This window comes from Staurois parvus, unplaced genomic scaffold (assembly GCF_062004578.1).
Source record: "Staurois parvus isolate SC_StPar_1 unplaced genomic scaffold, SC_StPar_1.0 ptg000088l, whole genome shotgun sequence".
Classification (NCBI taxonomy): domain Eukaryota; kingdom Metazoa; phylum Chordata; class Amphibia; order Anura; family Ranidae; genus Staurois; species Staurois parvus.
In genome coordinates, this window is record NW_028317884.1 from 2624450 (window position 1) to 2642853 (window position 18404).

Here is an 18404-nt window from a genome sequence, read left to right on the forward strand (position 1 = left end):
TCCCCAGCGGCAGTGTAGGGACTCAGGAGCGAAGGAAGTCATCCCCAGTCCACACTGGCTCATCTCCCCAGCAGCAGTTCAAGAATTTGGGAGAGGAGGAAACTGTCCTCCCTCCCCAGTGGTAGACCCACAGTCTGAGAGGGGAGGTGGTCGTCCTCACTCCCCAGCTGCAGTGAAGGGACTAAGGAGTGAAGGAAGTCATCCTCACTATACAGCAGGATTCCGGGAGTCCAGGAAATGGAGCAACATTAGATGGAGCTCATCTCCCCAGCGGCAGTTCCACAGTCCAGGAGAAGAGGTTAACGTCCTCCCTCCCCAGTGGCATATCCACAGTCTGGGAGCGAAGGAAGCCATCCTCCCTCTCTAACAGTCAGCCCAAGCAGAAGATGTGGGGTCCCCAGTTGAAGTTCTGGCAACAGAGCAGAGCGCTGCTGGCCCCTGTTTAGCACCTACTACGTCTTCTCGGCTCCAAGGAGTAGGGGCAGTCGGCTGGCAGCTGGTCAGAGGGTTCACAACCTCTGCTCAACACCTACCGACGACAACCTCTATCCTGCAGCCGGGCGGGTGGGGGATTTGACAGACCCAACTGAGACAGGGGCTTTTCGATGGGACCAGGAGCTAGTCTTCTACCCACTGATTATGGCCCATGGAGGAGACCAGGGATTTTGCCTGTTTCTCCCGTTAGAGCATGGAAAAGAGGTCAGTTCAGCCTCTGATCCCATGGAGAGAGCAGATCATTCTCTAATAATGGACAGCAACATGATGAATGCTGAGAGCAAGGCTTGCATTCATTCTCTGAATAAAGACAATAAAACTTCCCTTCTGGAGTGGATGGAAAGGTGTAATATTGATCTTGTACAGGTTATTGGTCAGGGGAAAAATGGTGGCCTTCCTGCAGACTGCGTTGGAGAAGCTCCTCCACTTGGGACAGATATATTTATCAACAATCTCCCTCAAGAAATCTATGAACATAAATGAATTCCACTTTTTCAGACTGGTGGAACATTGTATGAGTTTTGTCTTTTTTGTCTTATGGTGACTTTTCTAGTGGACAGATTTCACAAGTGAAAGCCAAACACCTGAAAAACAGCATGTGTTATGTACGTGTTTATCCTGAGTTGTGGACTTGTTGCCTTATAGTCTGGGATGGGCTCCCTGACTAAGCAAAGCTGGTGTGGGTGCCTGGCTATTGATTAGCTTACTGTTAATTAGATCACTGTTTAATTAGCCACTTGCCCTCCTGAGGATTTACCCCCTTCCTGACCAGGCCATTGTTTGCATTACGGCGCTGTTAATTTAACTGACAATAGCGCAGTCATGCAACACTGCACCCAAATTAAATTTACGTCCTTTTTTCCCCATGAATTAAGCTTTCTTTCAGTGGTATTTTATTGCCTGAGTGGTTTTTATTTTTTGCGCTATAAAAATAAAAAAGAACGACAATTTTCAGAAAAAAAAATATTTTTTACTTTTTACTATTAAACATGTCCAGTAAAAAAATTAAAAAAATCAAATTTCTTCATAAATTTAGGCCAAAATATATTCTGCTACATATCTTTGCTAAAACAAATCTCAATACGTGTAAATTAATTGGTTTATGTGAAAGTTATAGCATTTACAAATGGCAGTATATATACTGGGATTTTTTATTTTTATTTTTACTAGTAATGGCGGTGATCAGCGACTTACAGCGGGACTGTGGCAGACATTCTGACACTGGGGGGAACTGACCTGGTGTCACTGACATCCCCAGTGACACCAGTACAGAAATCAATGCTAAAAAAAAAGCACTGACACTGTACTAATGGTACTGGGCAGGAAGGGGTTAACATGAGGGGCGATCAAAGGGTTAACTGTGTGCAGGAAGTGTTTTACTAGGGGGCGGTGTCTGTGTGCTTCACTGTAATCACACTGCTCTGGATGGCTGTGCTGTGGACAGCCATCCAGAGCAGTGTGCCCAAGCTGACAGGGAGAACTGCTAGTAAACAAAACAGTTCTCCTGCCCGTCAGAGATCTTCGGAAATCACCGGGCACCGGCAAGTAATTACCGTCCGGGACCCGGTGATTGACAGCTGCGGCCGCGAATGACAGGAAATGTAAAATCACATATATACGTGATTTTGCACACCTGTGCCGCCCTGTAGCGGTATTTCGGGAAGCGGTTAGGTTACTGTTCATTAGATGTACTGTGAGATGTATTGATGTGTTTAAAGTTTACATTGTTTAGGATAATGTGATCAAGCTCTTATCTGATTTTGTATGGTAAGATAGAGTATCTGTAGCCCTTAAGGCTCCGGTCACATCAAAGCTGATTTTGAAATCGTGCAACTTAGGCTGTCCATACATGGGCCGATTTCTGAATGATTTTTCCTTTGAAAATCGGACCTAAGAATAATCGGCCAATCTTCGCTCTGTTAGTGGGGCAATGGCACCGGCCGATTTTCGTGGTTCCTCCCTATTTCTGGAAAATTTGTGAGAAAACAACCGATTTTCAAAGTCATTGGTGGCACCATCGGATTACAAAATGAACGATGTTTTCGATTTTCGATCAAAAAATCGTTCGGAATTCGACCCATGTATGGGCTGCTTTACAGTGAAGTCGGATGACCTGCCGATTTCAGTTGCGATTTGCAAGACATCTGATGTCTATGCAAATCGCACCAAAAGTAGTGCATGCACTACTTTACAAATCGGTGTGGCTCCGACCAATTCGTAACTGCACCGATATGACCGCTCTAATAGCGGACAATAGGGTGTGACTTGGCCTATGATTTGCAAGTCGCCTGGCATGCAAATCGCATGCCAAGTCGCACCCGATATAACCAGGGTATCAGCCTGGGTTATTATAAAAGCTGACACTGTTGTTTAATTTAGTTTAGGCACAATGATTTTTTTTTTTATAATTATCAATGGGGGGTCTTTCCTGGGTACAGTGAACTCAGTCATGTGAAGGGTAGCAGGAATATCCAACTGGCAAATCTATAATAATTTACCACAACCATACCGCCAACTGTAATGTAGTGAAGCAGAGATAATACAATGCGACACTGTGGCGACGTAGAAAAAGAAGTGTAAAGCAAGTGGCGCTGATGGCTGTGATAACTTAGACAGGATAGCCAGTCTAGGAACATTTAATGTGACAAGGCAAGAAAATACGTCCCAAACAAACGTGTGGAGAGGGGCAGGATTCCTAGTGTAACCTGGTATTTGGTGCTGTTTATCCGTGCCTGAAATGGCGTTCCAGAAGGTCATGTTGGTTGATCTGGAATACTCCAGGGTGTTAACGAGCAGTCATATAGGGTTTCTAGAGGGTAGCGTGTCACAGTGTAACGCAGCGTGACAGCTCCGCTTATAAAATACTACTGTGGGGCACACGATGATGCGGTGTACATTGATCCGGAGCGCAGGAGCACTGAGTAATGTGAGGGAAAGTGCAGCGTGATGTACAAAGACATTTATTATGCTGATATCCCCAGGAGTATTCCCTGTATCTGCAGTACATTGCTCAGAGAATTAATGTGGCCACGTGAGCAGCCGGAGGATCCAGCAAAGTAAGGAGAGTCGATAAAAACAAGAAATGTGACAGTTTTGTGGCGATGGCTGAATACAAGGACAACAAGAATGTAGGCCAAATGCAGTGACACTGTAGCAGCTGGCGTTAGATATGAGTGATTGCCATGGAATGATTTTGCAAGGTCTTAAAATTAGATTTCTTTAGAAAGCAGCCACATACTAATGCAGGCCATAAACGGGCCGTTTATCGGCCGAAATGTCAGCCGATAAACGAAAAATCGGTCGGTGCCGATGCTGCCACCATCGTCCACGAAAAACAGCCGTTTTTCGTGGATTTTCCAGCATGACCGATAAAAGTAAACGAGACGATCCGCGGAAAACAGCAGACGGGCGGGCCCCACTAACGGCGTGAATATCAGCCAATTTTTCGTGCAGACGAAAAATCGGCCGATAAACGACACATTTATGGCCTGCATAAGTAAAAAAGCCTGTCCCCTGTCCCTGTGGAAGCAGAGGTTGTTGTGTTTACCTGCAAGTGTATGATCCAAACGCACACGTTCCTGCGTTAAAAATGGCTGTGTGTATAAGTGGGTGCTGCAGTGACTGTCTGCTGGAACTGAACAGAATCAGCAAGGAAAAAATGTCACCAGCACACCCAGGATCACCAATATGGGTCCAAAGGTTTTAATAAACCATCACATAGTTACAGCAAGGCAACGAGTCTCGCAGGACCCCTTCATCAGGCATGTGAACATTATCTCATGTATGTTTGCATGTATTGGATTCATCTTTTTATGCTTGTTTACATGCAGTTAACACCATCTGCATTTGTCCTTGGAGGTCACTGTCACATGCCTGATGAAGGGCTCCTGCGAGACTCTGAAACGTTGCCTTGCTGTAACTATTCGATGGTTTATTAAAACCTTTGGACCCATATTGGTGATCCTCAGTGTGCTGGTGACATTTTTTCCTTTTTCCTTGTTGTGTTTACCTGTCTGCTCAGACAATTCCTGACCCAATGACACTACAGGAAATGAGGGGAAAATGAGACACAAGGTGCAATAAAAACCCGGCAGAGGTACTAACCCTTCTCCTTTCTACTTAAACCTAAGAAAAGATTTTGTCTGGAGTTACAGTAGACAACCATGAGTGGGCTATAATGGGCTACCATTTGAGGCTCCAGGTAGGTCATGGTTACATGGTCTGCAAATTGAATTCTTTTTGCTGGGCTCTCTGGTCTAGCTGTTTATCTTGTGTAGCTGAACAATTCTGAGGAAAAAAATCTTTGTGTTCTACCCCTCACCTTTGTATTGCAAGGGTTAAATGCTTATGGGACAACAGGCAGTATCAAAGCATTTAAATAAAAGACACCAAGACACACTTAGGCTAGGTTCACGTCTGTGCGGGTAGTGCCGCTGCAGATCCACACGAACATCCGTGCAGCCGCACCACCCGCACAGAGGAATGCGTACCCGCGGGCTGCGTTTTCCAAAGAAGTGTCGGGACTTCTTCCCTGCGTGTCATGGGGCACGGGAGTCCGATCAAATGAATGGGCTTTCGTGCCCACACAAAACGCGGCCCACACGGCCGCATTTATGAGAAACAGGGTGTAGGGCCCTTTCACACAGGCGTGCTGTTTTTTTTTCTTCAGTCACGTTTTAAAAAAAAAAAAATCGGATGAGATTACATCCGTTTTTTCATCTGTTTACATCTGTTTTTTCATGTTTTTTAATCCGTTTACATCTGTTTTTCATCCATTTACATTGGTTTACATCCGTTTAGATCCGTTTACATTCATTTTTTATCCATTTACATCCGTTTTTGGTTGGTTTACATTGGTTTACATCCATTTTTTATCTGTTTACATCTGTTTTTGGTCCGTTTACAGTCATTGACATCCGTTGGCATCCGTTTTTCGGCCGTTCCATTTTTTTTTTTCTGCGGAAGAAAAATAGGGCTTTCTTCTGTTCAAAAAAACAAATGTTAACGGATGCGGGCATTAACAGATGTTCATCCGTTTACATCCGCAAGTCCATAGAAATACATGGAGGTCCGTTTTCCATCCGTAAATGGACAGATGAAAAACGGACATACAGAATGCCTGTGTGAAAGAGGCCTAAGAGTTGGATAACATTTTTAGGCTGCAGCCTTTATTATTGGTTTAAAAGCCATTTAAAGCGGAGTTCCACCAAAGCTGTAGCTGCTGACTTTTAAAAAACAGCCACTTACCTGTCCCTCGATCCCACGGTGTGTCCCCTGTAGCCGTTTCACCAGCCGTCCTGTATTCCAGGTGCTGGCATCTTCAATGTGGGCACCCGGCTGTGATAGCTTGCGGCTTTATAACCGGGTGCCTACTGCGCATGCGCGAGTAGTGCTGCACTTCATGAATGGTCCTGCAGTCTTCTGGGACCTGTCAGGTGTCCCAAAAGACCACAGGGAGGGAGGGAAGACACCTTCCGCCTCCAATCGCCTAGGCTGGAAGTAGGAGAGGGTACCTGTCAAATTTGGGTACCCCCCCCGCCCCCCAAAGGTGCCAATCTTTAATGGGGAGTGGGGGTACAGTCCTTAATGCGGAATTTCCCCTTTTGGGTGGAGCTCTGCTTTAATGAATAAATACACTCCATATAAACTAATCCAACAGCTAAAACTGAAGAACAAACAGCTTAACAACTACGACTTCTGTATTTTCTCAGTACTTTAACTGCTTCCCGACCGCCTTATAGCAAATATATTGCTACAGGGCGGCACGGGTACGCAAAATCACATATATATACTGTGTATATATATATATATATATATATATATATATATGTGTGTGTGTGTGATTTTGCATTTCCGGGTAGGGGGCTCGCTCCCTAGCCACGCAACCATTCATGGCCGCGGCTGTCAATCACCAGGTCCCAGCCGGTGATTACTCGCCGGCGCCCGGTGATTGTCAAGGATCTCCAATGGGGAGGAGAACTGTATGTAAACAACACAGATCTCTCCCCTGTCAGCTCATGCACACTGCTTTGGATGGCTGTTTACAGCACAGCCATCCAAAGCAGTGTGATTTCAGTGAAGCACATGGACAGAGCTTACTGTGAAACAGCACAAGGTTAACCCTTTGATCACCCCTCATGTTAACCCCTTCCTGCACAGTGCCATTAGTACAGTGTCGGTGCTTTTTTTTAGCACTGATCACTGTATTGGTGTCACTGGGTATGTCAGTGACACCAAGTCAGTTCTCCCCAGTGTCAGAATGCCCGCCGCAGTCCTGCTATAAGTCGCAGATTGCCACCATTGCTAGTAAAAAAATAAAAAATATCCAGTATCTATACCGCCATTTGTAAACGGTATAACTTTCATGTAAACCAATTAATTTACATGTATTGGGATTTTTCTTTAGCAAAGACGTAGCGGAATACATTTTGGCCTAAATTTATGAAGAAATTAGATTTTTTTTAATTTTTTTACTGGACATGTTTAATAGCAAAAAGTCAAAAATATTGTTTTTTTTCTCAAAATAGTTGGCCTTTTTTTTTTTTATAGTGCAAAAAATAAAAAATGCACAGGCGATCAAATACCACCAAAAGAAAACTCAATTTACGGGAAAAAAGGACGTAAATTTAATCTGGGTGCAGCGTTGCATGACAGCGCAATTGTCAGTTAAAGTAACGCAGCACCATAACGCAAAAAATGGCCTGGTCAGGATGGGAGGCAAATCCTCTGGAGGGCAAGTGGTTAAATTCCATACTTAACTTTTCAAACACACTCTTTATTACAACTTAGCCACTACGATCCATTTCTGCAGTGCTTTTTGTGGTGAGTTTTGCGCTTTTGTACATGCGTATGTGATCCATTTTTTGCCTATTTTTTTATGTTTTGGGGTTTTTTTTCCAACTTGTTGCTGAGCAGATTAAAACACATCAAAACGTGTCAAAACGAATCAAAACACACTACATGCATTTCTGCAGCTTCTCCATTGAAGTGTATTGAACCAAACTGCAACGTTTTGCATTTAAAAAAGTCCCTGACCCTTTCCAAAAAACACACCGGGTGAAAATGCAGGGATGTGAACGTGTTACCTAGGAAATCATGTTAAATGGACTGTGGTGTGTTTCTGCAAAATGCAAAACGCACTGCAAAATGTGTGAACCTAGACTAAGGTATTATTCCTTATTACTGCACCTCTAGACTTAGACTGCTTTCACACTGATACGATTTTCTTTCATTTTTGTGTTAAAAAAGCAGAAGAAAAACGCATGACCATTAAATCTTATGGAACACTTCACACTGGACAGTTGTGGGTCTGTTGCGTTTTTCAAGGTCTTGCTTAATGCACTTTTGGTGCAGTAAAAAAAAAACGCACCTCCCCATTGAACTGAATGGAAAACACATCAAAAACATACCAAAAACGCACCTGCTGTTGCATTTTTGGTGTTTTTGAGTCACTTTTTTTTTTGCACAGGTGCAAAACGCACCAGAAACTCAGCAAAAACCCATATATGTTTTCACTATGTTTTTGCAATGGAGCAGTGAGAAAGTAGCCTTAACAAGCAGTTAACCCTTGTGAGGGGGGCCAATGGCATGGGTGAATTTTCTTTTGTACCCAGAGTTGGGCTTTAACCTCTGTTCTGTTGTGAGGTCACGCATAACTCCTCATACCATTGGTGTTCTGGTGTATCCTCTTGGCCTGGCTAATTGGTTCTCACATATTCAAACATCCTATAAACTGGGGGTCAGCAACCAGTAGATTGTGATCTACCAATAGATCTCGGCCAGGTGACTGGTAGATCGCGGTCTGGGCTTGCTGACCCGCCATACCAGAGCATCAAAGAGAGTGCAGTGCAGGGGGACTACTTGTAAAGTCGGATCTGTAGGAGGGAGCAAGAGCTGCATAAGCTGATGCCTCCTCTGTAGTGCTGGCTCCTATTCCCTGTCATGGTTGGTATGTGTAGCACCTGCCAAGCATGACCCATTCAAGGCACCACCTGCTTTAACCCCTTGCTGCAGGGCACTTGTAGACTAGGCCCATTTAGTTGAATGGGTCTCGACTAACAGGCAGTAGCACCCTCCAAAAGCAACAGGAGATGTGACTCTGGGTGCGGCATGCAGGGCTGCTGTTAGAAACCACGGGGCCCCATACAGCCAACCTGACAGGGCCCCCTCAAATAAACGCTTTGTTTCATTTATGAATGAAAACAGTAAGTGATGGGCACCGATCACTCATTGTGTTCATTCAGAAAAGTAAGGAGCAGGAAAATGTGACATATTTAATGGACACTTCCCACACTCTCCATCCTGAAGGATCCTATCGTGTGCATGCAGCTGCTAGTGGGAAAGAGACGAGGAGATCCAGCAGCATTGCAGGGGTAAGGTGGGTACACAGGGGGCCTGGGCAGTAAAAGGAAACATATGCTGTACAGGGAGGGTGATCAGCGCGGTGGGGAGCAATTACTGGAACTGATCCCCTGTATGGTTTTCTCTGCAGCAGCTGAAAGCAAGCAGGAGGGAGAGGAGAAGAAGCCAGCTTTCAGCTGCTGCAGAGACAGACATACAGGGGATCGGCTCCAGTAATCCCCCCCCCCCCCAACGCTGTGCCGAACACTCTCCCTGCCCACATCTGATTCACCCCCCTGCTTTCCTGGGCCCCGTACAGTAGGACCAGTGGTACCCCCTTATCCACAGCTCTGGTGGCATGTGTACACTTTTGGTTGCTGCCTCAGCAGCTAAAGGGGATAGGGATTAGGGGTGGTGAAACCATGACTAAACGACAGGGTTTTACCACCCCCGAACTTTACATGTGAACAAGCCCTAACAGTAGCCGAGGCAACTAAGGGCTCACTCACACACGTAGCACGCACTGCTGCTCATCTGCAAAGCGATCCAAGTGTGATTGACAGGTGGTGGTAAAACTGTAGCTGCTGACTTTTAAAAAACAGCCACTCACCTGTCCCTCGATCCCGCGGTGTCCCAACACCCCCCCCCCCCGCAGCCTGTTTCACCGTCCGCCCTGTGTTCCCAGCACGGGCATCGTCTTTGTGGGCACCCAGCTGTGATAGCTTGCGGCTTCACAGCCGGATGCCCATTGTGCATACATGAGTAGTGCTGCACTTTCTGAATGGTCCCGTAGTCTTCTAGGATTTGTCACACGTCCCAGAAGACTACGGGGAGGGAGAGGGGAGGCCAACTTCCGCTTCCGATCGCCTAGGCGCAGCGGAAGTGGGACCTGTCAATTTCGGGTACCCGCTCCCCAAAGGTACCAATCCTTAACAGGGGGAGCAGGGAACCAGTCCTTAAAGCGGAACTTCCCCTTTTGGGTGGAACTCTGCTTTAACAGCTTCCTGACTGAACTATAGCAAAAGTAATGCTACTGGGTGGCAGGGCTGCGCAAAATCGCAAATATATACGCGATATTGCATTTCCAGGTTGGGTGCGTGTGCCGCCATTGGCGGCTACAGATGTCGATCACCAGGTCTCGGCTGAATATCACTGACTGGGAAGAGACCTGTGTGTAAACAACACAGGTCTCTCTTCTGCCAGCAAGAACATGCTGCTGTGTATTTTTCTACACAACAGAGCAATACACAGCAGCATGTCTCCCTAGTAAAACACACACAACACACACAGTAAAATAGCACACAGTTAACCCTTTGATCGGCGCAGATGTTAACCCCTTCCTGCCCAGTGTCATTAGTACAGTGTCAGTGCTTTTTATTAGCACTGATCACTGTATTAGTGTCATTAGGATGTCAGTGGCAGTTAGTCAATTCAGAATGCCCGCCACAGTCTTGGTATAAATCGTTGTGATCGCCGCCATTACTAGTACAAAAAAAATTAAAATAATTCCAGTATATATACCGCCATTAGTAGTCACTATAACTTTCACATAAACCAATTAATTTACAGGTATTGGGATTTTGTTTTAGCAAAGACATGTAGCAGAATACATTTTGACCTAAATTTAAGAAGAAATTAGATTTTTAAAATTTTTTTACTGGATACGTTTTTTAGCAAAGTCAAAAATATTGTTTCTTTTTCTTTTTTTTGTTTATAGCACACAAAATAAAAAACGCAGAGGTGATCAAATACCACCGAAAGAAAGCTCCATTTATGGGAAAAAAGGACATAACTTTTATTTATGTACAGCCTTGAATGACCACGCAATTGTCAGTTAAAGTAACGCAGCGTGGTATCGCAAAAAATGGTCTGGTCAGGAAGGAGGGCTAGTGGTTAATGGAGCCTGCCTTCTGAACTAGAGTTGTTGAGAGCAGGAGTTTTAGGAGGCGGAGTCAGTATAGGAATCACTGCTTGCATGCAGCAAGGTACCATGGGATATGTAGTCCTTAGAAATGGGAAGTAAACATCAGAGAAGCTGCAAAGCATGCTGGGATACAGGAAGTTGTGGATTGAGATGGCCAGCAGACAGACAGAACTCACAACATGAAAGGAGATTTTTTCAAGTAAGCTTTTATTGCATTGTCAAATATAACTATTGTTTTGTTTATTATAATGCTGATGTTATAAAATTAAACTGTATGCTGTAACCAGAGATTTCCTGTAACTAGACCCAAAAGACAAAACTGGATATGATGCTCATATATAATAGAATGAAAGAAAGCATGCCTGCCCTCTCAGTGGTGGATTTATTGTAGAAAAGTTTACTTATCCCAAATAGACAAAACCGTCCTTTCCCCCCGAGAGTACCCCTCTATATGGGGACCTATCAACACTAAATGGCTTCTTTAAAGCTTCATATAAAGACTGTTTATAAAAGTCACAACTGATTATCACAGTCCTATGTGGTTAAGGGCCGATTCACACCAGAAACTGCATGGCTACTGAACATTTTTTTATGTATGTTTGCATGTATTGGATGCATGCTTTTATGCTTATTTACATGCAGTTAACTCCATCTGCGTTTGTCCTTGGAGGTCACTGTCACATGACTGATGAAGGGGTCCTGCGAGACTCCGAACTGTTGCCTTGCTGTAACTATGTGATCATTCATGAAAACGTTTGGACCCATATTGGTGATCCTCGGTGTGCTGGTGACATTCTCCCTTGCTGATTCTGTTCGGTTCCAGCCGACGGTCGCTGCAGCACCCACTTATACACACAGCCATTTTTAATGCAGGAACGTGTGCGTTAGTATTGTACACTTGCCCCCTTAAGACCCATACACACGATAAGAAAATCGTACAGAAATGTTTGTGCGAGGAGCGAGCGATCATACAATAATCTAATCGTTAGTACACAGCTTTCAAGAGCCAATCACGACAGTTCATGCGACAATAACCTAAGGCACAAGTGCAAAAATGCTTCTCATACTTTACCTGATTGTACAATTTTTGTTTAATCAGTACAGTAGTTGTCCGATAATACAATACAAATACAGTACAATACATGACATCACTTCCGAAATTCTATTCTGTCGTAAACATTTTTCATAAGTTGAGAAACCTCTTCATTTTTGATATGAAGACTAGCATGCAAAAAAATCCCCCAAGAACGGACGATCATTCGTCCGATATTCTCATCATGTGTACTAAGCATTAGGAAGCTTCACCCTCTCCATTTGTCCTGTTTACCATTATCACGGAAAGTGAAAGTAAAAGAAAATACTAAATTTTGGGCTGTCCCCAAATAATTAATAAAGGGGAAACCTTCCAAGGGGGACACTAGTTCTGGTGACCTGGGGGTCCCCCAAGGAATTTCCTTAATTTGCAGAGATTTTCTATGGGACAGGAAGTGAAGGGAAATTATTATTACTATTATTATTACTACAGGTACTTATATAGTGCCATCAATTTGCACAGCGCTTTACATTTATATTGTACATTCACATCAGTCCCTAACCCTCAAGGGGCGTACAATCTAAGGTCCCTAACTCACATGCATACATACACATACTAGGGCCAATTTAGATAGGATCCAATTCACCGACCAGCATGTCTTTGGAGTGTGGGAGGAAACCAGAGTACCCGGAGGAAACCCACACAGGCACAGGGAGAACATGCAAACTCCAGGCAGGAGGTGCCGTGGCTGGCATTTGAACCAATGACTCTAGTACTGCCAGGTGGAAGTGCTAACCATTTAGCCACTGTGCTGCCCAAAGCACAAAAAAATCTGACGGGGGTCATAACTGTCCTTTGATCTATCTTAAATGAAAAACAAATGCCTGTAGTTGTACTTTCAGTGGAGTTCTAATGTTTTGTAACACAGTTCATGGTAAATATGACCCTCCACAGAACCGCAGATGAGGATCAGTCATAAAGTACACAGTGATTACAGCTAAAGTGCCATTAAGGGAGGTGAGGGGGGTAGGTGGGCCTTTAATCATCCTCGTTGTAGTAGAATGCCGCTGATCTACATGATAAGTATAGCATAAGGAATATTTTTACCAGCCCTTAGGTGATTACAGATATTTCACGATTACTTCCACAGCTTGGGTATCAACAATCTGCATATAAGGTGCATGTACAAGATATATCAATTGTGGCACCTATGTTCCTTATAACTCCTGGACTCCCATCAGGGAACAATAACATTAACACGTTTCAAATCACAAAGCTTGTGCTTTAAATATCCCATTTAGTGGCACTTTAGAGAATAGGGGGTCAGTTCACTAAGAGTTAAATAATGGCTGAATAAAGTGGTAAAATAACGCATGCGGTAAATCTTTTGCAAATGTGCAATTCAGTTCACTAAGAATTTTGCGGTAAATAACTCTTGCAGTAAAATAACAGTATTGTGGTAATTACCGCATATTTTATCACACGGTTGCTGGTTAAGGAAGCCGGCTGCCACGTCCTTAACAACAGAGGACTCATCAGCTATCAGAGGGTGTCCCGCTGACAGCTGAATGTAAACAAAACATGCCGGCTGTCAGCGGATTTCCCGCTGACAACTGAACATAAACAAAACATGCTGGCAATTAAAAATTATGAAAAAAACAGCATGGGGGTCCCCCTGATCCATACCAGACCCTTCGGGTCTGGAATGGATTTTAAGGAAAACCCCATGCCAAAATTACAAAAAAATAAAAAAACAGCCCTTAGGTCTGGTATAGATTTTGGGAGAATCCCACAGCAAAATTAAAAAAGAAAATGGCATGGGGGTCCCCCAAAGATCCATACCAGACCGAAGGGCCTGGTAAGGATTGGGGGGAGAGGGGACCCACGCTGCATCTGAAAAAATACCGCATGTGATATTGCCAGCAAAACCCTGGTGATAAATATTGCATCATTTTTTACTTTCTGTTCCATTTGTGAATTGGACTTAACAGCTTGCCGCAATTTTTGTTTTTTGCAATATTTACCGGAAAATTTGTCATTCTTCATTAAAAACCACATAATCCTTTTTTTTGTGAATTGGACATTTTTTTAAATATGGGATAATATATTCAAATGAGTCATGTGACTATCGCATGTGGTAATCTTTAGGGAACTGACCCCTAGATCCTGATATAGAGGGGGTACTCTTAATGAAGGTGTTATTAAATCCTCCATGAAGAAAATAAAACTTGGCATCATATCTTATGTTGATATTTGTTTTCAGTCACGTTTTTGAGTTCAGTTGGTGTTTGCAGCATAATTAATAGATGAGTAGAACTATAGCAAAGGAGTAAAACTTATTTTCTTCTATAAGGGTTCCTTATAGTATCTAGAAGGGCTCCTTCTATTGCAGTTTTCCCAGAGCCACTTATGCGCATGCTCTCGGCTGTGTCATTGTGTAATTGTTATTTTATTACATGTTGGGGTCTTAAGCACTGTGTCTGTTCTGGTATAACCTTCAGTTGTGCATGGGTTTTTACTGTTATCTCTGTTCCTGTTTAAGAGCTTTCCTCTCACTCCCTGTCTTGACCGGAAGTGATGTAAAATCACTCCAGTGTGTGGCTCTTTTCTAACTCCTGCCAAACGCCCCTATAGTGTTTGACAGTCATTTGACAGGGGTTAGGGAAGCGTTTTTAACGCTCCCCAAACGCCCTATGCGTGTTTTTGAGGCATTTGATAGGCTTTGCAAAGCGTTAAAACTGCTCCACAAACGCCTATAATGAAGTTTAATGGTATTAACCAGGGGTGGACTGACCATTTAGGCATTCGTGCACTGTCCGAGGGCCCGGGGTCAGTAGGGGGCCCCATGAGATGTCCCTGGTACCTTTCGTAGGTTTTTTTTGGGTGTAGTTTGAGTGTTGGCGAGGTCACAGGGGCCCCATGATTTCCTATTGCTGGGGCCCGGAGTTGTCAGTCCGCCCCTGGTATTACCGCTCTGCAAACGTCTCGCAAACGTCTGCCATACGTTTGAGAAGCGTCACCATGGACTTGAATGGGAGGCTTCAACTTCTCCTGACTCGACATGAGGCATCAGTTTTGCCACGACGCTAACTCTTCACTTTGTGCTGCCATGTGCAGAATTTTCATAGACATTTAAGAAGCATTAAAAATGCTTCCCAAACGCCTGTCTGATACCTGCTGACAAAGCTAGTGTGAACGTAGCCTTAGCGAACCTGTTGCTGGTGAGCCACCACTAATATCATGATCTTCAGAGTGACATTTTAAAGCCCACTCCTCTTAAAGCCCATGTGTTCATTGCCAATACAAATTTATACAAATAATTCCTGGAGTTCTGCTTTAAACATTCTCTACTCAATTAAAAAACGTTGTGTAGATGTGTGTGTAGATATATATATATATATATATCTCTACACAACTTGTTTTTCACTGCGTAGAGAATGTTTAATGCAGAACTCCAGGAATTTTTTGTATTGCATACTTACAATGGTTGAGCTTGGCAAAACGTAAGTATGCATATCTCATATCTGATGGACCACCAGGGAAGCTGTAAATCACTGTAGTAGTTGGTGCTACTACAGTTATAGTCGCAATTTTCCTGGTCCATCTTAGTTTCTGTGCAGTCCACTGCCGTGCAGTACAATGACCACAGGGGGTCACTCACTTGGCACCACTAGCCCTCATAGAGGAATGCTTGTGATTTTTTTTTTTTTCGTTCTGATTAGACTAGGTAGAAAGGGGGGGGGAGATGTTACAGTCTTCACCTCATTCAATCAGATCATGCCAGTGTCCAATGGAACAGCCATCACATAGAGCCGCATCAGGAACCAGAAGATGACGGCTATCACTGTTGTAGCACGGACCACTATAGCAATGCAGCTTTGCCAGTGGTCCATCTGATATGCGATATGCATACTTACATTGTGCCAAGCTGGACCAATGTCAATATGCAATACAAATAATTCTGGGGTTCAGCTTTAAATCCTCTGCCAGGATTTAAGAATCTGAAGAAATGGACATGTTTGACCGTTTTCTATCTTTTCTGATACTGCTTTTGTACTTGTGAAAATTTCTAATAAAAATAGATTAAACATAAATCCTCTGCCAGTATTTTTAAGATCATCTGTGTCCTATTGGGGAGTTTCCCGTTTCCCTTGGCTAAATCCTCTTTTAGACAAATGTCAGCAGATGTCCCAATTGAAATATTTCCCCTATACTGTATTTCTTTTCTGGAGTACTTTAAAATATTGGATCTCCCATCACTTTCAGATGTAGTGACAATGGTCCAACAGGGAAAGAAAATCTCCCTAGTGGAGACACGGACAGCAATAAAAGCCTGCCAAAGGATCTATTCTATTCCATTACCACTATATCCACAACTTTATAGCATGAAGTAGGGTTGCCACCTCATCCCTTTAAACCCGAACACATTCATTACACAGGTTCTGTGGCTGATTAAGATGGTAATTAACCACTTCAATAAGGGGCACTTATACCCCCTTCCTGCCCAGGCCAATTTTCAGCTTTCAGCGCTGTCGCACTTTGACAATTGCGCGGTCATGCAACACTGTACACATATGAAATTTTTATAATTTTTTTTCACACAAATAGAGCTTTCTTTTGGTGGTATTTAATCACTACTGAGTTTTTTTATTTTTTGCCAAATAAAACAAAAACACCTGAAACGTTTGAAAAAAAACGCGCTTTTCTTTGTTTCTGTTATAAACTTTTGCAAATAAATAACATTTCTTCATAAATTTAGGTCATATGACGCCCAGTCACAATGGCGAGTGTCCCGTCCAGCCGTCAATCTGCTATAGGCTGGGCGGGAAAGTGTTAAACTCACTTAGGGCCTTATCTGCATTAAATTAGCCTCATAACCTGTGTAATTAATGTGTTCTCTTTTAAAGGGATGAGGTGGCAACCCTAGCATGAAGGCCCTTGGCAAAACCAACACACAATCTGCACAAAATGTACCAGGTTGTCCATCATTATTGTTATAAAATTACTTTTACAGATGGGGAGCGTCCTAACTGGATATATCCCTGTGATGTAGGATGATCTGACAGCTTGCCAGGAGATGACGAATGACAAGGAGATAGGGAGGTGGTTGGTTGGGCAGGGGCCATACATTGCCTGCTCTACTAGATAGCGAGAGAAGCTGCAGCTGGAGATAGCAGACCTTAGACACCCGGCCTGAAACAGACTTTGCAGAATACAGGAGTGAACAGACACTGCGCGAGGTGGAATACCCGCTCATCGTGTCCCCATGATCATCAAGGTGAGTGATTCCATTCATGACTGATGGAGATGGGATGAGATGTGAACCATGAGGTGGACCATCTTTAGAGCTCTTTGGATGAGGCCTATAGACATAATAAAGTAACTTTCCAATATTTGCTGATCTAGTTACCATTCTCTGAGGTTTACAATATGCTTGTCAATCCGTTTTGTAAAAGTCCAGTAGAGATTGGCTTTCCACTAAATGGTGTTCCTTGGCCTTGCATTGTTGAACAAAAAGCTTCAGTGCTTAGAGTCACATACAGGGGCCAAGTTTGCCGATCAACAGTTCTGACTTCACTTAAAATAGTTTGAAGTTTATTCTATGCTTAAGCATTTTGCCTTTTAGCTTTTTTTTTCTCTAAAAGCCAATTCAGTATTTTAGATTTCTTCTTCATTTCCTTAAGCCAACCATACATGGATTGAACTTTGTCTGGTTCAGCATTGAGCAGGGAGGATTCCCCCATAACTCAGCGGGGAGAATTCCCCCATGCACATCAAATGTGTAGTTGGGGGGTCAAGTTTATTTCATTCAAGCAGCTGGTTGAACAAAAAACCTAACTTACCTATGGGCTGCCCTAAAGTATATATAAAGCTTTTATTTTTATTTGGCGCAGAGAAGGGGAAGTTTTAAACTGCTGTCACTTACTTTTTTTGATGAATAGGCTGAGGAACGCAGAGGTGATAAATTTAAGAGATACAGTAAGTTGTACTCACAAAGGTTCCAGGAAATGGCAGCTAATCATGGCTGCCAAGAACAACACATGAAAGGCTTTCCAGGATGTAAATGAAGCAGTTCAAACCTTTAAGGCTTGGTTCACATCTATGCAGTTTGATTTTGATCTATTTCTGCAGTGCTTTTTGCGGTACTTTTTGTGTTTTTGCACACACGTTTTACATGCTTTTTATATGCGTTTTTGTGTTTTTTTTATGCGTTTTTGTGTTTTTTTTATGCCTTTTTTGGCCAATTTGTTGTCGGGCTGTTTACAAAATGCAAAACACATCAAAACCATGTCAAAGAAAGCAATACATGCTTTTCAGTAGCATCTCCAATGAATTTTAATGAACCATTTAAAAAATTCCCTGACCCTTTCAAAAAATGTAGCATCTGAAAAAAGCATAGATGTGAACATGTCCCATAGGAACCAATGGATTGTAGTGCGTTTCTGCAAAAAGCATAAAAAAATGCATAGTTGTGAACCAGGCCTAATGTACTCTCTAAAGGATGATCCTACAGCCTGCTCCTGCATCAGGAATAGTCTGTTTCTTGCATTGGGAATCTGCGACATGATGACCAGCCATGGAGCGTTGGGGCAATGTTTGGCATATCAATGC

The 18404-nt window shown here is 43.3% G+C and overlaps 1 protein-coding gene across 8 annotated transcripts in view; it reads left to right on the forward strand.

The window, feature by feature from the left end:
- ANK1 (ankyrin 1) overlaps positions 1–18404 on the forward strand; it is a 371616-nt gene that overhangs the window by 142215 nt on the left and 210997 nt on the right. The window contains exon 1 of one of the 8 annotated variants that reach the window (XM_089670267.1): positions 16940–17070. The exons of the other annotated variants lie outside the window; for them this stretch is intronic. Within the exon in view, the coding sequence (XP_089526393.1) occupies positions 17059–17070 (12 nt within the window). The 5' untranslated portion in view covers positions 16940–17058. Of the gene's footprint in view, positions 1–16939; positions 17071–18404 lie in introns of those variants that run through there. 8 annotated transcript variants of the gene reach the window in all.